The 22,933-nt window shown below is 40.2% G+C and overlaps 1 protein-coding gene across 3 annotated transcripts in view; it reads right to left on the bottom strand.

The window, feature by feature from the left end:
* Positions 1–22,933, bottom strand: part of EEF1AKMT2 (EEF1A lysine methyltransferase 2) — a 60,734-nt gene that overhangs the window by 22,212 nt on the left and 15,589 nt on the right. For 2 of the 3 annotated variants that reach the window (XM_050959733.1, XM_050959732.1), the window contains exon 6: positions 11,837–11,969. The exons of the other annotated variant lie outside the window; for it this stretch is intronic. In XM_050959733.1, the coding sequence (XP_050815690.1) occupies positions 11,851–11,969 (119 nt within the window). In that variant the 3' untranslated portion in view covers positions 11,837–11,850. The remainder of the gene's footprint in view (positions 1–11,836; positions 11,970–22,933) is intronic. 3 annotated transcript variants of the gene reach the window in all.

Genomic DNA, 22,933 nt, shown 5'->3' with positions numbered 1-22,933 from the left:
TTAGCATGTATCTGCTGCCAATTAATATGAGAGAGTTTTCTAGCAGTCACATTTTTGTAGGTTAGACTGTCAATATAAGGAGTATGCATGGAAAAACTAACAGCACATAGTATTAAAAGAAAAGAAGAGATTGTTTCTATGCTAACGTCAGTGTCTGCTGTCCATAGATAGAATGGAAAATGGTACAGTTCTTAAGAACTAAGGTGATAGGATTTGTATAAATATCAAAGAATAGATAGTTAATGTTCGTTGCTTTTAGAAGTTTGTCTGTGGGCCCAACTTACTCAGTCACAACTTGGACAAACAGTTGGGAAGAACTGAGTAAGGGCATCAGGCTTTTTCCTTGATGCACACAAGCAGACATTATGGAATGGCTGAGTTTAATAGACACATGATGGTGACAGAACTTACAGGTTTCAGAGGGGTAGCCATGTTAGTCTGTATTAGCAAAAACAATGAGGAGCCCTTGTGGCACCTTAGAGACTAACAAATTTATTTGGACATAAGCTTTTGTGGGCTAGAACCCACTTCATCAGATGCATGGAGTGGAAAATAGGGTTTCTTCAATAACTGAGAACTATTCTGTCAACGTGACAGACTCACTTCCGTTTGCAGTGCTTTGTACAATAACTGAGATATCCTTAAAAAGGAATACAGCTCAACTTAATACTCCCTAATTAGTTTGACTTTACATGCTGAGAAGTAGTGTGTTCCAGTGAAGTCAATTGGACTACTTGTGTAAGTGCTACTAATCATGAGTAAAGGTTGAAAAATCAGACCCTCTGTCTGTAATTTGGACTTTCATTTCAGTTCTAACATTATTATTTTAAAATCTGTAACCTTATTGTGACTGTAAATTACAGCATTGTCACAGGACACAAGAGGCATGCAAACAGCTAAAACAATAGTTTGCATATAACAAGGGTGCTAGCAATCCAATCAATCACATAAAAGAGTTTGAATTTTAAAAATGAAGTTAAAAATACTTAATTTGTCAAAACATATAAGAGTATGTATTATATTCATGGAATTGTTTGGGAAGTCGTAGGACAAATTTGTTTCCAAAGAATTCAGAGTTATTAAATTGCATACTTCAATACATATATATAGACAAAGAGCAGATCTCCTACATGCAATTCATGTACATTCATTTACTTTTACAGGTTTATAGCCAGAGTAGTTAATTTTTATAGAGATCTAGGACCCACTGAAATCAATGACAAAACTCCCTTTCACATCAGTGGAAACAGGATCGCAGCTATAGTCTGAATTATTTAGCCAATGTTTAGCTTTCCAGATAGCAAGTATGAAAAATGTTTGCAATTTTACCCAGTCTCTGCCCCCTCCTGACCTGTATCCAATAATAACGATTCATCCAAAACCTCTATGGGAAAAGTAATTTTGACCAACAGCACACACAATGAGCAACAGAAACTGTGGGTGAGTAAGTTTCCAAATGAATATATCAGTAAGTTTAAATCTTCTTTAAACATGATCCTTTCATTGTGCAAAACATTCTCTACTGCATTACATTTCAATTATAACACAACTGATATTTCAATAAATGGATTATCTTTTCTAGGTTAATGGAGATGCTACAAAAGACTAATGTAGATTTTTCTTTTAATGCTTTCTGTGTCTTCCTAATTGTAATGGATTTTCAGTTCTTGCACTTGATGGTATGTTTTGACATCTATTTAATAGTATTAAAACTTTCCCCTTCAAAAATGGTATATGATATTGTTTTTTAATGGCTGCGGCAAAAAAAACAAACATAATGGGTTTTAGTAACATACACTTAAAGTGATTTCATGACATGTATGACTATTTTCAAGCACAGAAGGCTTGATAATAGGCTTCAGTGCTACTTAGGTTATCACACAACTACAAAACCTAAACCATTCAAAAGTACTATACTTTTGCATATCACTGTGACACAAGAAATGACTAGAGCACTCAGCCTTGCTCAACTGTTAGGTACCATCCCAAAGAAATATATAATAAAGAACATATTTTGTACCTAAAGCTTTACATCCATAGCACTTTGCAAAGATTGATAAGTATTATTATTCCTATTTCATAGATGAGGCAACTAAGACACAGAGGGAAAAAATGACTTGCCCGTGGTCACACAGTTAGTCAATGATAAAGCTGAGACTAGAAGCCAGGTCTCTTGACCCCGAGTACCATGCTCTAACCATTAGACAACCATGCCTCCCTATTAAAAGCTATCCTATAAAACACTACTGCTGTCTACAGGGAGAAATCTCTCTGCTCCTACCAAACCATAGTAGAGAACCCCTGATTATACCAGACATATTGCCACTCAATAAACCTTTACAGAAGCAATCAGAAACAACTGTTGGCATATGAGTGAAGTATCCAATAAGTGCTATGTGAAATAAATTAGATAGATACCTCAAACTTTTACCAAATTTAAAACCAGTTTTCATAAGAACGTCACCATGAGAAGCATCAATGCAGAAGAACAGCTGGCGGCAACACAATTTGACATTTCAAAATAGCTAGCACCAGTGCTGATTAAAAACTAAAAAATTGAACTCTTGAAAAATGAGTTGGAGTAGTTTCATCATTTCTTCTCCACAACTTGAAACCTAAAATTAGAAATCCTAAATATAGTGTAGAAGGTTGCACTGGTGATGACCAAAGAGACTCCGTGAGTGTTTCCCATAATATGTAAGTTAGGGACAGTCTAAATAAATAGAACCATAGGCTTTGATCCACATGCAGAACAAAGGCAAAATATGGCCACATAACTAGGCTACTGGAGATGTGCATTACAGACACAAAACAAAACATCTTTTAAAGCGACTTTCTGATCTTTTGGGTGAACCAGAGCTGGAACTAAGAAGAAGTCCCAGTACCTTTCATGATGGAGGTGCCCTAGTTATGGCAACTGAAGTCCAACACAGAAATACTGAAAACACATCAAATGGCCACTTCAAAGTAACAGTGTTGCGATTGGTTGGCCTTTTGGAGTTGCTTTATACCACTCCACTGGCACAAGGGAATCCTCACGTGGTTTAGAGTTGGCATAGCATCTCCTATACCACACACACACACACACACACACACACACACACACACACACACACACACATTCTGGCTACTGACTAAAGAGGCATGGCTGGGTCTCCGGTTCATCTGGCTGTTCCTCAGCTGTGGGAGTAGCTCTTTGGGGCTACTGACAGCCAGCATAAATAAGAGCAGTCTGCTTTTCATTTATACTGGAGAGTGGACAGATGCCTGGAAGGCCACAGGATCAGGAAGAAAACTGAGGCAAAACACACATTAAATGCCTACTCTCTTGATAGCCTCCATTATTAGCTCGCCTACCCCACTAAGTAGAGGACCTACACTTTCCTTCATCTTTCTCTTGCTCCTTATGTATTTATACCTCTTCTTATTGCATTTTATGTCTCTTGGCAGGTGTAACTCATTTTGTGCTTTAGCCTTTCTACATTTTGTCCCTACATGCTTGTACTATTCTCTTGTACTTTTCCTTAGCATTCTGGTGCCTTGATGCAAATTTAGTGCAAGGGAATGGTACCTGTGGAGACTGAAGACCTCCTATTTTACATCACAAGATTTGCTTCCCCACAGGACTCCAATAATGTGCTTTAAGTCTGACCTGGAAGGATATTATATTTAGGGGTAAAAGGATAGCTCCACCTGCACACCCAGACAATTCTCAGCCCCTTTACTGAGACTGTCAACAAACTCGCGGATTTATACCAGTTGTGCTTGTTTTTGTGACTGCAATCACCAAACCTCATTTCTCATCATAAAGATTCTGGTCATTTACAATTAAACTGGTTTTGAAGTGGCAACCAAGAGAATTGGCAAATTTTTAAACTGCTATATCAACATCTGCCAAATTTCATTTCTAACAAAGCCTCATATTTGTAAAGATGTGGCACAAACATAAAACTCTCTTTGTTCACGTCATTCCAGTACCTAGAGCACAGTATAATTTAAAAAGTGCTAAACCTCTGGCTGCCAAAAACAAACTTCATGGCCAACTTCAATGAAAATAGGGAATTACGTAACCCAAGGGATGACTCAAATGGGCTGCACTACAGCAACACCAATGCTGCTGCTATATTTAATTTTCTGAAAGCAAAAACCATGACCAAGGTTTGCTTGGGCCCTTCTTGGTACAATGCACAAAATGAGCACAGCACATTTTGCATTCATTATTCTAATTTTTAACCTTCAATTTAAATACAATTATTACTACAGAATTACACTGGGATGAATTTGTCCCTCTACTATTAAGAATGACTGGCATTTGTTATGGTTTCTACACTTCTGCATTTATTAATGCCAAACAATTTCTCCCCCAGAGTGCCCTTGTGATAGCAGGCTTTTTCTGCCGCAAATCTTATTAGACAAAGGCCTGGTCTACACTAGGGGCGGGAATCGATCTAAGTTACGCAACTTTAGCTACGTGAATAACGTAGCTGAAGTCGATGTACTTAGATTGACTCACCGTGGTGTCTTCACTACGGTAAGTCGACTGCTGACACTCCCCCGTCAACTCTGCCTGCGCCACTTGTCAAGCTGGAGTACAGGAGTCAACGGGAGAGCTCTCAGAGATCCATTTATCACGTCTAGACTAGACACAACAAATCAATCCCCACTGGATCGATCGCTGCCCGTCAATCCGGCCAGTAGTGAAGACATACCCAAAGTTTAGAACCCATGAAACAACCTATTCAAAACCAACAGAAGTTCTGGGTGTGAATTCTGGGTGGGTCAGACTCTTAATGTTCAAAACAAATTTAAGGTGCTGATGACTTGGTGATGCATGCATGAAAACTCTGTATTACTGAATCCAGAGGTTCACACCAACAGGGCTGAACTTCAAAATTTAACTCTTGCTTAGAAATTTTTTCTTTCTAAAGGTGGACAACCCATAAAAGTATGAAAAAAATCAAAACAGCCTTATGATCGGTTAGCTGGTTCACTGTACCGAAGCCATGTTCTGCATTACTGGCCTAAGCAAATAGCTAGGTCAGAGTTGGCTAGTCTGTGAATTTGTAGCATAATGTTGTTATAAAACAATAAATTCCCTCATCATGTGTATATCATGCACATTACTGATATGGAAAATAAGAGAACAAAACAGAAGCTCTCAGGCATGATTCTGTTCTTCCTTACTCCAGTAAAAATCAGGAGTAACTCAATGAAAGGCAGTAAAACTTTTGCAAAACTAGTGTGAGAGGGGAATCAGCTCCAGTGACTTCAGTGGAGATATTCCTGATTCACACCAGTGTGAGCCTGGTCAAAATCAGGTCCATGCTCCACACGACATATAATGAATTCTATCATTACAGAGGTGTCCAGAGTGTATGGTGAGAGGGCCATAAAAGCAGGTAGGTAGATAGATGAATTAGATTTCTCTCTGAAATGACATATCTGTCTCTCCCAGGCATTTCTAATGCACAGATTATTGTCGCATCTAGTCTAACAAACATGCTAGTAGGTCTGCATTCTGAATAGCACTAATTTTATAGGCCTGGAATTTGCACATTGATAAAATTCCATTCATAATATTCATGGAGATAGTGTGCAAATCTGAATTTTCCTACATGCTAATGTAGAGCTCTGCTATCTATTTGCAGCCATTCAGGTTCAGGTCTTGTTAGTGGTTTATATACTCGCAATCTCACAAGAGTAGTATGGTGGAAAATTCCCTTCTCTTATGCTGATTAGTTTATATTTAGTTCTCCTGGGATCAGACATACAAGAGAGGCTGTTAGTATAATATTTCTTAAATGGCCTTGCATGGACCTCTGCAATGTAAAACACAGGTTCCTGATGCAGATTGCCAAGCTTGCCCAGCCATTGCCCCCAGCAGAAGGAGAAGAGAGGGAAGCCTTAAAGAAGTGAAACCATGGTGATATGATATGAAATTCTACAAAGTAGAACCTTTGAAATGCAAAGTCCTCCAGGGCCTTTCAAATATTTTTATTTCCCCTAATTGTTTCTACCACACACTCTTCGTCCTCCCTTCCCTGTCAGGGAAAGAGGGGTAAAAAGCAACAACACAGGTCTCTGTTCCTTAAAAAGATGCCCTTAACTCTTCAGTTTCCACTGTACAAACATCTCCTAGCTCTTTCATGCTTCCATGGCTGTCCTGCTTCTCCATGGCACCAGAAGAAACAAGATCTTGTCCTCAGTGTTTTTTCACCCTAAGATACAGAGTTGCTTTGGATACAGGTATTTTACAAGAATGATCATTTCCTTCCTCTCACAACATGCCAAGAGGATCCCAAACACCTAGACTGGCTCTGTTGGCTAAACCCTTTAAATACCAGTGAACAACTTTGGCAGTTGTCACTGCTTCACCTATTTGGTCCAAATTCTGCCCTGATGTCAACTGATGTCAATCACAAAGCACTCAAATTAAGTTAATTTCACATCAGTGTGAAAGGGTGCGAATCAGACCATTCAAATTGGTTTTGTTAGTTTGTTTCGTTTTTCTTTCTTTAACTGGGATTTTGTAGGAAAAACACAGAAAATATATTTCCTTTGTCCACTCTCAGAAATAGCTAAGGAGTTTCCTCTACAGAGTGAGGGAAACCCTGTAGAACTTTGGGACAAAGGAAAGGATAGAAGAAACAGCCTCAAAATATGTAGCAGCCTGTCACAAAACCAGAACTTTTGAACAGTAATATAAAATGGACACATTGTATAAAACACAGTTACACCTCTATTCATGCACTGGAAAAGCTTCTTTAAACCTGTTCTCACAAATCTATTATAGATTGATTCTGGCAAAAGTTGTATGCCTTACTGTGCCATTTAAGTTGTTGAAACTGAATCATAACCCGTTATATTGAAAAAATACACTAAAATTATATAAATAATTACATATATAATTTTAATAGATTGTATAATATAGATCACGAGTTGGCAACCTTTCAGAAGTGGTGTGCCGAGTCTTCATTTATTCACTCTAATTTAAGGGTTCGCGTGCGGGTAATACATTTTAATGTTTTTTAGGTCTCTCTATAAGCCTATAATATATAACTAAACTATTGTTGTATGTAAAGTAAATAAAGTTTTCAAAATGTTTAAGAAGCTTCATATAAAATTAAATTAAAATGCAGAGCCCCCTGGACCGGTGGCCAGGACCCGGGCAGTGTGAGTGCCACTTAAAATCAGCTTGTGTGCCGCCTTCGGCACGTGTGCCATACATTGCCTACCCGATATAGATGTATATATCAGAACCCTAGCCTAAATCAATTCTGATTTGTACACTGCGTGCTCAGCCTATATATACTTATTCTGAGCTATAGAAGGCAGTGGATCAGATATTGATTCATTTATACTAGGGATCAGGTTCAGAGATCGGTCAGGACTATGATTCAGGTCTAGGTTCAGATTAGATAGTGTTGTATAACTGAGATTTTCTCACAAGATATCTGCCTTATAAGATAGAAGTCTCGTATAAGTTGTCCTCTGAAACCGGGCCTGTAACCAAACCAGACCCAGAAAATATAACCCCTCCTCTTTTAGATCTGACCTGGAAACAAAAAAATTTTAATCTGGAGATTCAAAAACAAAAATTGCCTTCCCACTTTTGAAATGTAAAAGAGTGCAAGCAATTCCTGCTGTGGATCATCTTGTTCTGTGAATGTATGTAGCACAGTGTGTCTTCAGTAGCCATTCTAAAGCCAGTTTAATTTGAGGAGGGAAATTCTACCTCTGATGGTGAAAGAAAGAAACATTTGTATGGCAGACGGTTTTTTAAAAATGGCAGCTGTTTGAAGCACATAGTAAATGGCACTTATCATGCACCTTTGACTGCCCCCACCTGCTTTCTGTCTATTAATGCAGGTACATCAGGGCTACTTCTAACATTCCAACCTCTGAGCAGCTTCAAACAGCCTTAGCAGTGCTGCTTAAAGTGGTCTGAAAACAAGGGAGTGGGGGGGGGAGAAGCTATCAGAATTTAGGAGCAGCATCTTTGGTAAGACAGTACTTAAAGTGTGCCCTTCATCCATCTGGTTCAATTTGAGGGGCCAGGTCTGCAACCCCTTGCAAACTTTCTCTCTCTCACCTACATACACACTTCACACACTGTGCCTTTATTTTAATTTTTTTATGACAAAGAAATGTTCCTTCTTTCTCTCCAAATGTGGAATATTCCTCCCAAAAATTACAGTGGGCTCAGGCCCCACTTAGTAAATATTAGAGCTGATCAAAGCATTCAGATTTTGAAAATTTTGATAACATTTTTCAAAAAGAATTTGTTTTTTTGAGCAACTCAAAAATTTTCTACAGAAATCCTGTCGTAAATTTTCTGTTTTTTAGTAAATATTTAGTCCTAGATCAGTCGCAGGTTGAAGGCACTCATTATCTTACAGGACTGGGTACTTTGTTAGCTGAGAACCATTACAGTGACCCATTCTGTACTCTAATATTCTGTGTATTGTTCAGAAATCATAGCTGTGCTGCCAGGAGAGGGACAGAGCTGAGCAGACCAGGCCATGCAGATGCCATATGCATCACTGCTGTTTAGAAAATGGCTCCTTCATGAGAGGGATGAAGAATCTGGCTAAAAGGTGATGGAACTAAATAGGACAGAAGAAGAAAATGTAAAGCCACTCAAAGTCTTCAGTATTTTTATAAAGATGGTTATTTCAAGATGTTACCTGTGCCATTTGCAAGTAGCTTTTAATTTGTCAAAATATACTCTTACTGTTGTTTGAGCATTTAAAAAGAAAACATCCACATCTGGTTTGAATCTCCAGCTGAAGCTGAGTTTATCAGCATGTTATATAACAAATTATGGCTACCTTTTTTTTTATGTCACATTAGAGGGATTTTTAAGCAGATGGGTACATTTCCAAACTACAAATCCAGCTGAAGACTGCTAAAGATATATATGCTGGCTGCATGGAAAATGAATCCTTTGAACTACTCATTGTGCATGACCTTGCACTCTATTACAAACGCCATATATATTATTTGATGTCAAGGAAATTAAATCTTTTAAGACTCCTGAGGAGAAAAGTCTTAAACAATACAAAGAAAATGATAACCTCTCTGTAGGTATTTTGAACAATCCCATACAATTAAGTGGAGAAACGTATCCTTGCTATAGTTCGCTGTAGGATGGCTAAACTACTTCATAGATTTGTAGAGTAATTTCTACAGAACCCAATTAAATGTACGTAAAACCCACATGTATTCAATTCCTTTGGACTTCTCTATAAAGGTAGTCAAATTACTTTTCATTACCCTCTGTTGGACTGATTCACCTAATAATACTTAAATAAGCCCCTCACCCCTGGTATCAGGAAGTAAAATTCTACAATATGGCTACCAACAGGAAGAAACAATGTGAAGAAATGAGGGACTCATTGAAGGGAAAAGTTGTAAATGGCTAAAGGTGACGCTGGCAAGTGTGTCAATGCAATAAGTTCAGTCAAACGTCCGTCCTGCTGTGCATTTAAGTTCTGGTACAGCTAGGTGGATCAAAGTTTTGTAGCTGGTGGTTTGAACTTTCTGGTTTCAGCTGTGCTAACCATTACTCCCAGTCTGGAAGGACAGTGGAATAAATTGATACATTCAGAAAAAAAATTACACAGGCAGAGCATACTAATTCTAACACAAGAGAAACGGTTGTTCACTACAGCCCAAACTCTCGAAGGGTAACTCCATCCCCAACCCTCATTGGCTATGCTATATAAATTTGTCTTGAATTTGTCTGTTTTTCCTGCAACAAATGTACATTAAAGCACCTAATGGATGCCATTCTCTCAGCACATGCCAGCTTCACCATTATAGTTTGCTTGGTTTTATAGCATGATACAGCTTCTCTATAGCCAACTCACCACTAAAGTCTCCTGAACTCAGGGCAGTCTGTATGCACTGTTCCGCTGGGAGTACAAATGAAAGCACAATCTTACATCATTTCAGCAAAGATACAATATACCCATGATCAAAAAAATGGGTAGTAATACAAATATGGAGAGACACACACAGTTTGTTTCCATTCCCAACTTATTTTATGGTGGAAAAGGTGCACAGAGTATTAACACGTTAAATAACCCAGTCTCAAATCTTAGCTGCACCAGGTTTGTCACCGAGTGTATTAAAATTAAGATGAAATCAGAGCCTATGACAAAATTGACAACAAATATAATAATTTCACAAGACTAGCTGTTACTTTTGTCAGAATTACTAATGTGTTCTCACATACATGATTTTCTCGGCTAACAAGATCATATACCATATGGGCCAGTTAATGTTGCTGCCATCTATTTGCCTGCTGTAAGTAGGCACAGCAAGAAATCAGTCTGCTATTACCAATGAGTACAGCTATTAGTACATATGCAAGGAAGTCACATGGAAGTATGCTATCATGTTTTAATGAGGAAAAGCTATTTGAATATCTCTGTCAGCATACAGAAAACATTTGTACTGGCCTTAAGACAACCCCAAAAAAGATAAGGGAGCAATAAATCCTAACATCATATTTGACAACAGCCAACCATAGCACTAACTTGCTTTGAATATAGGAAAGTTTACACTGGTTTGTAAAAAGCACTGACACGCATGCACCTAAAGTTAAAATGTACAGATTACTAGTGTGTACCCTATAGTCAAAGAACATAATGTATATATAGTGCTCGAGAGTATAGCCTGTAGGAGGCCGACTACCATTTATCATAGGGAGCTAAGAGCTGTTCTTTGTTCATCAAAGTACAGTATGTCTAAAACACACACTGAGGAGCTGAGGAGCTGTATTTCAGCACAGCAATATCACGCCTGAGTTACAAGTTAAAGTAGCTGCAGAAAATATTGCTGCTACAGTATACAGTGGGCCCTACATACATATCTAGAGCACTGTGGACAAATGTTATGGAGTAGACTATAAAGCACTCAGACAACAGAACGCATGTCAGCTTCGCAAGCCTGTTTATGGTCAGATTTACTTCTTTCTTCTAACCCTCCGAGAAAAGCCATCAAGCTTGGGGAATAAACTCCCTGGGACAGACAAATCAATGGCGTATTACAAAAATGTGACTTTACAAGAACCTTCCAAGGACGGATCCTATCGCCATGTGCAAATGCAAAGCATGCAATTTTTAACCAGCACAAACAGAAGAGCAACAAATCCAATCACAGAGGATTGGATTTGCAATTCCCACTGGCGAGCAGCAGCCACAGCTTGGTTCCGAGCTGTCCAACAGTAATAAACCAAAACAAAACTGCGCGGCTCGGCGTCCAGATCTCTGGGCTAACTGCAAAGTTCAATCAACAAAAGCGCCGTCTGGTAATAATGCCGAAACTTTTCGGAAAGCTGCCGCCCCCCTCCCTACAGCATCCCCCTCCTCTTCGCTCTGCCCTAACAGCTCTGTAATGACAGCCGAGAAAGATGAAGTTAGAAACCGGATTAACCGAATACCGCAGGATCAATCACCCCTGGCTCGCTCGCTCTGCCTTTTTTCTGGATGCAAAGACCAGACTTTCAGTGGGACCCTGCTCCCTTGCTTGCTTCGTTTGGCTTCACCCGGGCACTTCCCTGTCCCATCCCTTCAGTTGCAGGCGAGCCAGTCAAGCACAAAGAGAAACAAAAAATAAATAGCTTCCACCTCAAGCCATCAGGCCAGTCTCTCTTTCGCTCTCTCTCCAAGAAGAGAATAAAAGTGTCCCAGCTCTACTATTTTACACATTGCAACAATATCTGCTCAGGGCCAGACCACTGGGAGGGGAATGGGGAAAAGGGGAGAGGAGACAAGGCGAATGCCCAGCATGTAATTAAGAAAGCGACCCATCTGGCGGGCTCTCTTACTCTGTCTCTTTGTATTAAGTCCCCATCCTCCAGCACCCGGCTCTGGGGCTCCTTGGTACGGTTTGCAGCATCCGTCTCCAGAAGAAGCCCGCAAGACTCCCCTGCTGGATCTGGAGTGCTTCGTACCGATCTGCTAACAGAGAGGAAATAGGCTTGTCACTTCCTGAACTGTTTTCAACTAGTCCCTTTAAAACGCACCAAAGGGCAGGGCTGCGCTGCTGCCCTCGAAGCCTCATCAAGGTTACATTTTATTGCAATTACAGCCTGTTCATCAGTTGGCGTCTACAGCATTATGACTTCAGCGTGTGCAGCGCAGACACTGTAGCTTTGGTGGCAGGGCTGGGAGCTGCTTTTCTCAGTGTCAGATGGGGGGTGGAGGGTGGCTTGTCAGTGTCTTCAGCCTGGCTTTAGCTAGAGGGCGTTCTGCTCTGGGCAGTCTGCAACGTGCAGCCTCAGCTCCAGGGAGTCCGGCCGGGTAATGTGCTGCACTGGGGCATCCACCCACAAAGCCAGGCAGCATGTTTCGGAGTGCAAAACCGGGCCATCGGCTTGCCTCGGCTTTCTTCGAGAGGGTGGTGGTTCATTGCATCACACCACATGCGCTGCTCGGTTCTGATTTCCCAGGGCAGCCGCAGTCACTGGCGCCCATCAGTCAAAGTTCCTTTCAGGTTCCTTCAAGGAGGGAGGGGGGAGTCGTGGCTTTTCTGATTCGTGGTATTTGAGCATCCTTCCCCCCATCAGTTTAAAGTTCTGGGGAGCGGGGGTGTTTTCGTTAACCTGAAGCAGCATTCATAATACGTTAGTGATGCTTTGCTGTTTGCTATTGTCCAGCAGAACATTTTAAGTACCCATATATAAGCTGTCTTTAGGTCAGGCATCCAGGCTTTATTTATAGTAAACAATTCCTAATTAGAATTATCTATGGATGAGTGAATTTATGTTTTCAGGCACATTTTCGAAATTGGCATTACTTGCTCTTCTGATCTACGTTGTGTTTGCTTTATCCAAGGTAATGAAATCAACTTTACATGTTACAGAGGGGTTTTTAAAGTAAAAAGATTATATTATGAAGCACAAACCTGTTTTATTTACTCTCGTTTATAATTTAAAACTCTCTGAACCATTACACTTTGATCACTCGTGTATTCATTATATTTACTATTACAAACAGGCCAGACTTTTTAGTTTGTGGCTTTTCTGACTGTTCATTGAGGTCTAAGCAGTTAACCAATGAAGCTTGTATCACAAGGTAAAATAAAAATAATTAAAGGCTTTATCTGTACAATTAGGTCTTGGACTTGTGTGTGCTCGTACAATTCTAATACACCATCACCAACGCATATTGGAATCTTTTTATTATTCTAGATACATCATTCTCAGAATACTAACAGTTAACCCTGATCTTCTACTAAAGATGGGTCCCACTGATGATGCCAACAATTAGGAATAGCAAGTAACAGTAGGGAAATACCTGGGTCCACTCACTACTCCCAACAGATATTGCTGCAGGGTAATGAGATTAAGAAATTTGAGGCAACTTGATACACACTGCTCCAGACTTTTGTTCTTTCAGTCTGGAGGACAGATGTAGTCTTTGTCCCAGGAAATAGCTTTATTATATTTTTTTAAATGAGTTAATAAAATCAAAAGGCAACCAGATCATGCAGAAGTAAAATAAATGATCAAGAATGCTGCAGAACTTACTGATACTGGTGTTCTTTAAACGTTCATTATCACCTGCAATTAAATGATTCATCTCAATCTTTGATTATTTTGAAGACTTCTGTTAACTTCCTAAATTTCCATTAGGAGGCTTAGAGTGACTCCTGCTGGCATATTCTGATCCCCTTTCAAATATTTGGCTCATCAGACCCATCCTAAATACGGTGCAGTGGGATACTATTTTTCTCCTTTGCACTAGAAAATTATTCAGGCCTTTGCTATTCCCTCGCTCCACTTCTTTTACTAAACAAAATATGAGTGAATTATATACTCCTGAAAGTGAGGCCACTGAGGGAGAGTCCTGGCACGATCACAGGAATATGGATCAGACTAAAACAACGAGGAGCCTGGTAGCACCTTCAAGACTAACATATTTATTTGGACATAAGCTTTTATGGGTAAAAAAACCCACTTCTTCAGATGCATGGAGTGAACATTACAGATGCAGGCATTAGTATACTGACACATGAAGAGAAGAGAGTTACCTTACTAGTGGAAAACCAGTGCTGACAAAGCCAATTCAACCAGGGTGGATGTGGTCCACTCCCAATAATTGATGAGGAGGTGTCAATACCAGACTGTCACTCCTGCGAGCTTTCCCATACCCCTTTTGCCAACATACCTCAGTCCTAACCCCTGCTAATCTAGCTTTGAACCTTCCTTGAGCAGAGACACTGACAATGCTGAATTATGTCATGGTTTTATGACATGCACAAATGGGGACTAAGATCAGAGCACACCGCTCCTTTTAAAGGTTCAGAGCAATGGTCTACTGTGCAAGGAGGGCAGAGATTAGGCTGTGGAGAGGCTGTGCAAGGGACATGCACACCCTGTATAGTCCACTTGCAGAGTTGTGTGCAGGGACAGGTGGACCTGTGGCAGGAGCAGATGATCTGCTACCACAGGAGTCTTCCAGTCAACAAGCCCACTAAGAGGTTGATTTAAAGGGATTGGAGTAATCTCTGTGAGAAACCACAGAATTCTCACCAAGTAAAGGTGGCAGAATCTTGCCCATAGCAAATAAACCACCAGGATTTCACCTCTGGCCCATCTCAGAAACATGCCACATGACATTAATACTCTGGAATTAGGATTCCAAAAAGAGAAGAAAATCTGAATGAACACTCAGAATCCCCATGGATTAGGGGTTAAGAACACTGGTTTTCCCCTTCCTTTCCCCTCTCATTCAGTGTTTCCTTCCAGGAAGTGGTCGTTGCTCAAATCCAAAGGCAGAAACACATCAGATGAAGGCAGAAGCAGAGGTTTAGAGAGGCTCAAGGATATGTCTGCTCAGATTGCTGCTAAAATCCATCCCCAAAATACACGTTTTAACAGTAATATTTTCTGCTGGTAAAAAGTGGATTGCATCTAGCATATAGTTGGACTTCTTCCTGGGACAGAATGCAATTAAATAATTAAGATGCATATTATGCATGAGTAACTAGGCTACATTTAACAATTAAAAGAGGATGTAGGAACCATTACAAAATATACATAGAATATACTCATAAACCATGGACATGTAGATGCAAATACCACAGATGTCAGCAAGGAGTGAACCCTGAGACCTTTGGCATCTAAAGCATAGGCCTATGCCTTTTGAGCTAGAAGAGAAGGTAGCTATTATCATTGCTAGGTCCAATGCCAAGAGGGATACATGATCACACACACTAAGGGTATGTCTACACTTGGAGAAAAGGTGTGAGAGTTCACATGTTCTTAGCATGAGCTTAAATGTTCTGCTGAATTGGGGCTCAATCTAGTGTACTAAACAAACACCAAGAAAGAATATTAATTTAGTATAACAGAAGGGGGTAACTAACTACAAGCTATAGGGTGATATTAAGAAAGGGAAACTTAGGCTGGATATCTGGGAAATTTCCCTGACAGGTAAACTCTTACAGGAAGTTGCGAAAGCTCCATTGCTTGGAACATTTTAAATTAAACAAGACAAAATATTTTTAATGTGCTTTACTAACAGGAAGAAGGGCTGAATGATCTGGCAGATTTTTTGCCATCCAGTTCCTCAGCCTGAGTTAAACTGGAGGCTTTTCTGATCACATTTGCAGCATAGAAACAATAAAAATAAAACATTCTCAAACCCCTTTTCCAGAACATGGGGATCAAATTTTTAAGACGTGTTTTTATAGTTTCCCAATTGAACAAATAAGTAACAAAAGTTTACAGGGTAACTTATCCGCACCCTCTGTACAGCAATTTCACTTTCCCATAACCTGACTGAAAGTTGCATTCTGTTTATTTTCATACCTCCATACAAAAAATAGCCCTTGTTTACCAACAGTCCCTCTATGCTTCAATACAGGTGTGTTGTCTGTGTAGTGCTATCAGTCTAGGTGAACATGACCTTTTTGCTTAGGTATAAAAAGATGTTTTCACAGAGACAGTATTTAACAATCTATTTAAATGACATGATTTAAACTTAAGGATTAGCCATTTTAGATCTGTTTGAAAAGGAGAAAAACAGAGTCCCAGCTTTGATGGTCTATATAAAAGGGGGTCTTTGTGAAAGGGAAGGAAGAAAGGAAGAGCCTTTTGAGACTAGCTGCCACAGGCTGTAGATTTGTTTGGCCAAATTCTGTGCTGACTTAGGCTGTAGACATTGGAGTAGCATTGAGTCAGCACAAAATATGACTCTCCATGTTTACCTTCCAGAACTAGCTTCCAGAACTATAACCACAATTTAACTAGAAAGAGTCCATGAAGATCTATAACTGTCTGTTTACCAGAGGTCCTACCCCTTCCAACCCTTTTCCCTGTAAGAACTTCTAGCTCAAGAATGCCTTTCCTCTTGTGGGTTCCAGGACTAGCTGCTCGAAGACGCAGTCATTTAAGGTGTCAAGAAACGTTATCTCTGCATCCCGTCCTGAGGTGACATGTTCCCAGTCAATCCCCCATTATTGAGTTTTTTTAATTTTATAGCCTCTCTAATCTCCCTGAGCATTTCACAGTCACTATCACCATCCTGGTCAGGTTGTTACAGGGAAAAGGGTTGGAAGGGGTAGGGCCTCTGGTAAACAAGACAGTTATGGACCTTTGTGGACTCTTTCTAGTTACAGTGTGGTCATTGCACTTTAGCTAAGAGCTATAAAAACTGTGATAAATGCCACAGAGAGATGCAATTTTCTTTACTTGCTGTTGCCCAGTATTTTGCTAGTAAATTACAGTCTGTGGCTTTGTAAAATTTGTAATAGTTTTTCCACCCATGCAGAGCCAATCAATGTGTTATATTGTCACACTGATAATTTACGTTGTATTTGCCATCTATAGTCATTTCAAAAGAAGTGTTATTTTTTGATACCTGCATCTTATCTATGACTGTTGTATCTGAGCACTTGCTAATGTTTATGTCCCAACCCCACCATGAGATGAGGCAGTATTATCTCCTTTTTCCAGAGGGAAAATTGAGGCACCATGCAATTAGGTGATTTGTCCAAGGTAAGACACAGAAGCTCCGTGACAGAGCCAGGAACTGACCCCAATCTCATGAGTCTTAGTCCAGTGCTTAACCACAAGATCATCATAGGTATCAAAAAGTTAGGATCAAATCCTGGCTCCATTTAAGTACTGGGATACTGGAACACTTTGTATAGTGAAGTTGCTGAGAGCCATTGAACTGTAAACCCTGTATATGATGGAAACCACTTCAAGCCAGAGGGTGCAGCAGCACCTCTAATTCCAGCACCTATGCCCAAGTAGCATCAGGAGCAGCACCAGGGTTTTTGGCGCCCTAGGCAGAATTCGGGGGGTGGCATTTTGTGCGCTCCCCACGGGAAGCGCAGGAGCTTCCAGTTCCGCTCCCATCATGCCGCCGAAGAAGGACCCTCTGCTGAAATGCCGCAGGTGACAGCGGCAGTCATTGAGCTGCTCAATTGCCTGCCACTGTTTTCCGCAGCACATCGGCAGAAGGTCCTTCTTCAGCGGCGCGACAGGAGTGGAACCAGAAGCTCCCGTGTGCCCTGTGAGCACACAAAATGCCGCCCCCCAAATCCTGGCGCCCTAGGCGACCGCCTAAGGTCACCTAATGGAAGCGCCAGCCCTGAGTAGCATAAATATGGACACCTACATCAGATCCCACCCCCATTGTGAGAAGCAATTCTAAAATGGAAAATATCCATGGCATGAAGCACAGGTATCCTTGCAAAATGTGTCCTACCTTAACTACTAAAGTTTTACTGTAAATCCACAAGATGATCAACATGTTCTGCTTCACAAAACCAATCTGGATCAAAGAGAGAATCTCACTCTAAATCAGATGCTGCTGAGCACAGAGGGCTGTAGCTAGTGGTGCTGCTTTGATGACAGTCAACACATGAAATATCCTATCTTAATTATGGAATTTGCTAGTTCTCTGAGGAAAAAGGTTTTTTTGGATTTTTGCTATCATAGAATCCATGCTACATGTAGCATGGATTTTCACTTCACAGGCAAGTATCTGTTGAGAAATGTTATCCATTTATTAAAGGACAAGATTTACCCCAAATAGAAAACAAATCACATAAACAATCTTAAATCCACCAAGGGCAATCTTAAATTGCTCTATGCCTGGTTTGCATCTGTTAGAAACTTTTAGCCTAATTTCCTCAACTGTCATTACAGATATTATTAGTATTTTGCAACATTCTACTTGCTCTCTTGACTAAAAGTCCGATCCAAAGAACATTTAAGTCAATAGGAATCTGGTTCAGATTTTGAGCTCCTTGTGGTAGGGATCAAGACTCAGACCTTCAAAGAGTAGGTTAAGGCACCTAACTCCCATTGATTTCAATCTGGACTCAAATCTATTTTTAAAATCTATGTAAGCTGCCTTGCAAAATGATGGTGCCATGTAAATATTAATAATAAGGAAAAATGAGTCTCTGATTACAAGGTTCAGCATGTTTCTCCTTTTTAGACTCTAGCTGTTCCAAGAAACACACCTTGCACAGTAGGGTCCTTAGAAATGAACCCTTCTTTCAACTCACCTTTTCTTGATCAAGGTTTTAGAATGGCTGGTGGCTTATCAAGCTGTGGTATGTACCAGAATTTCTAGTCTCTGTGTCGTAAGTAAAAGGTAATGGTTCACAAAGTCCTAGCAACATTTTACATGGCTTAAGAAATGCAGATTCTTCCTGTCTCATCTCTGCTTGACATCTGACACTGTTAAGTGAACGCTCAAGATTGTGAAGAATTGTATTGAAACTGATTTCTGCTCTCTCACTAGTGTTTATGAGCTCTAGCTTTCCAGCAGCGAATTGCACACTCACTATTATTCAGCATTTATATGTTACATTGAGGCTACATCATTTTTCTGCATGACGACCTTGAGTTAAATTTCTAGTAACCTAGAAAACTGTTCATCAGAAGGGCAAAAATTCCAAGCCATTCCATGCTATTATTTAGCTAATCAAGCCAAGGGTTAACATTTCTTTTAGTTACATTATAGAACACACGCTGATGATCACTTCTTCCCCTCAACTTGAGGCCACTTCATCTGAAATCCCCCCCACACCCACTCAATGCCCTACAGATCCATTAATGCTTCCCCACTTAACTATCCTCAAGGCCTGAATCATGGTGAACATACTTCCAGCCAAGCAGTATAATGCAGGTGTCCTTTCAGAGTCCATCAGTATCCTCTTGATTTAGCCAAAGGGGGTAGAGTTGGGCAGTATAATCCTACTGTCTCCTTATCCAAGTTGAGAGAGTAAGGAATGGGAATGCAAAGCACTGCCTGAAGACTGATTTATTTTCCCTTGACTTTCAGTATATTTTATGGAAGATCATTTGATATGTTAAAGTACTTTAACACCTTATAAAATAAAACTGTTATTAAGGTAGCAAAGGGTGTTCTTTGCTTTGATGCATGCCAAGATTAAGAAAGCAATTTCAGTGCAAAAGCACTAGAAATTAATGCTGCATGTTTCTAATTACCATATTTACAGTTTCTCCGTAACCCTAGATAACATGAATTTGACAATCCTGTACTAAGTACCCTGGGATGGATGGATGGATGGATAGATAATTTTCCTTGCAATGACTACAGTACTGTTTATATGCATATTTTCAGGATGAGGACATAAGTAAAACATCAGTATCACTGACGAAGAGAAGCAAGCTTATACCCAATGTAGTGGAAAAACTATTCAAGAACTCACCCTTATGTAAAAATGGGTCCCATGAAGCTGCCAAGGTCTGTATCAGCCCTTGTTCCTGGCTGCATAAACTGCAGCTTGATCTTGTACACTTAAAAATGAAATGTTCTAAAAGAGTGGTCGTGGCAAATTGCTATAACTTGCCCATCCAGGCCTCCAGTCCCTTTGGACCTGCAGATGTCCCTTCCTCATTCAGAAAAGTGACCTGGCTTGTACCAAAAATCTATGATGCATTATAACGTTTTTGAGGCATATTATAAACAAGACATTCTTCTCTTCCAATAAGACACGCATCTCTTCTTTTTTAATGTTTAAACTCAAGGACAATTCAAACTCTTATTTCACTGCGAGGAGTATTAACTAATAAAACCATCTTAACGGCCCTAGTAACTCAAGCATGTAACTGTTTTACGTAGCCACATACATATTTATACACTAACACAAAAAGCTAGGCTGGATAGAAGAAGTACATACATTTCAGCAACTGTTTTACCTCTGAACGTTCAGCAGGCCTAGTGGATTTTTTGGCAGTCAGAACTCCCTTCTGAACCTGTCAATGTGGCACTTTAATTGGTCAGAAGATAATCTTGTTAAGAGATGCACTATCTCCCCTGCTGGTGCTCAGAGAGTAGAGCACAGAACTTAAACCTACACGAGAGAGCTATGCCCTGGGAACCAAAACCTAGGTCTCCTCCAGGGCAGTACAGATTACATGCATTAGGATGGGACGTCAGACCTGTCTTTGGGATAGCACTGCTTCAATATAGCAAACCCATTTGGAAGCCAACAACAATCCTAACGTTCATCAAGGCAGCATTCAAAGGTCAACCATTTAAATATACTTATTACAGTTAAACAATGGGCATTATATTCATTTCACTACTAAGCTAAGCATGTTATTGGCTATTTATATTATAGCAGTGCTTTGAGGCCAAACCATGATAAGGGCCATGCTGTTTAAATATAGGACGAGACAATTCTTGCTGTGAAAAGCTTACAACGTAAGGCTACGTCTTCCCTGCCATCAGGTGGTTTTTACAGTGAGATAGCTAATGTACAGTAGTTAGCTCACTGTAACATCCTAGTAGAGAAAAGGCACCTGTCTTTTTTACCACATGATAGGTAGGCAAGGTCAGCATGTATTCACCCCAGCTGTGGTTGACATTGCCTATCTACCTTGTAATGAAACTACAGGTGCCTAGTCTTTACTAGGATTTTACTGTGAGAGAGCTAATGCACATTCATTATCCTGCGGTAAAAACACACCCTTTTTAAAAGTGAAAACCAAGCCCTAGCAGACAGGACAAAGGGAGAGATGAGGAACATAGGCACAGAGAAATCAAGTGACTTAGCCAATGCCACATGGCAGGTGAGTGGCAGAGCTGCAAACAGAACCCTGGTCTCTTGAGTTCCAACCCAGTGCTCTTCCCACTGGACAGTGTTGCCTCTCACTTTCTAATGATGATACATCTGTCTCTGTGATCATTACACAGTGACTACTTTAACTTCACAAAAGGTTGTGGCTGTATGGAGCTAGAATTTTGATGAATAATCTGCCACTCCCTCAACAAAGTAGAAACTAAAGCCGCACCTTTCAAAAATATTCCGTACAACTTCTTTGTTCTCTAGTATAACTCCTGTGTTGTTCAATGGCTTTCTTTGGCTATTTTTAATGATGGGCATTTTGCTGTACTGTTTCTAAATCCTAGGAGTTCAGGCAATGTGCAGTTGAGGTTCTAGTACCAACCTTTAGACTGCCCTTGTTTTTCCTATCTTTGCCCCACCCAACTACCACATTAAGGCAAAGATATTTTCCATTGATTTCTACTATTGTGTGACCCCTGTAACATTTCCACTGCTGGGAAAATGCTTTAGCATATCTGAGGGAACAGGAGGCTACTGATGGAAGGTAGAAACTTAGAGACTCGGGTGTCTTTGACCCAGGAGAATGCTATGAGGGAAAGCCACTTCCCCCTCCCCAGCACACAGCATGGCAGTACTAATTCTGGAGCCCCCTTTGTCACTGTATACAATAGCGCCTGCAGGAGACAGGCACCTCTTTGCTCAAAAGGAAGCCAGGAATGATGGGAAATGCCAGTGGCTCAGGGGCTGTATGTGGGGTGGGGGGTAACTAAGAGTTTCGCCCCCATAGTATGGCTATCGCTAGAAGCAAAGGTCCAGGGGGAGAGTGTGGCAGCAGCGTGCGCGCGTGTGTGACAACGCTGCCTGCTAGGATCTTGAAGCATGGATGCTGGTGGCTGATGATTGAGGCAGGTGAGACCACAACTAAGTGGGAATGTGATTTTTTTTTCTAAAAGTCATAAATAACCTGCAATCTTTAGGAAGTATCAGCACAAAATTCACAAACTCCATATCACCTTATATTAGCAAAAGCACTGGGCATGCTAAAAGGCCACAGGACTCCTTAAAAAGCAAAGTGAGTTAAGATCAGGTGAAGAGAAACTTACAGAATTATCCAAAAGTCTCAGATAAGTTATAGATGCATATGGAGGACAGGTCATCCCTAGAACTTGAGAAAAAATAGTCCTACGTGCTAGTTAGGATCCGCTTATAACAAGTTTGATGGGTTTAGATCAGAGTGATTTTGATTGGACACTTTCTCTTTAACTAAAAAATACTCAATTGTCTGAGTGTCAAACTTCTAAAAAATATTCACTTCTTGGAAGAGACTGTGCATGAGAAATGTTTGGAAGAAAGCAGCCTTTAAAATCACTAAATATGGGGTGACGTGATAAAACCATAAGAGCTGGCAACTCTGGATTTACAGAAATTCTCATAATCTTAATTTTGGAATCAATATAGTGAGTCCCTAATACACATGTTCAGATATAAACCAAGTACAATGCAAAAAGTTGCAGTTTTAATCTGAAGAATATTCTCCTAAAGGAACAAAAAGATATAATTACATGCTTATTCATCTCTGGCCCTCTATGGAGCAGCAGCAGCCAATGAGCTATAATTCTATTACTGTTATGATGTAATCCAATATCTTCTAAAAACCCAGATCCTCCAAAATGATTTCAGTTTAGTCTGGCCAGATATGAAAGCTGAAAAACCAAATATTAATTCCTTAACCTCTAAGCCTCTCCACAAACATTACACCAAAAACTAGCAGCATATAATAGCCTTTGAAAGTGATAGTTCCTGCTCACTAAGTGACAATTACCATCATGTAAACATATCCCCTTATTTATAAAGAATA

This window comes from Gopherus flavomarginatus, chromosome 6 (genome assembly GCF_025201925.1).
Source record: "Gopherus flavomarginatus isolate rGopFla2 chromosome 6, rGopFla2.mat.asm, whole genome shotgun sequence".
In the NCBI taxonomy this organism is placed as follows: Eukaryota; Metazoa; Chordata; order Testudines; family Testudinidae; genus Gopherus; species Gopherus flavomarginatus.
This window is presented reverse-complemented; position numbering and strand designations above follow the sequence as displayed.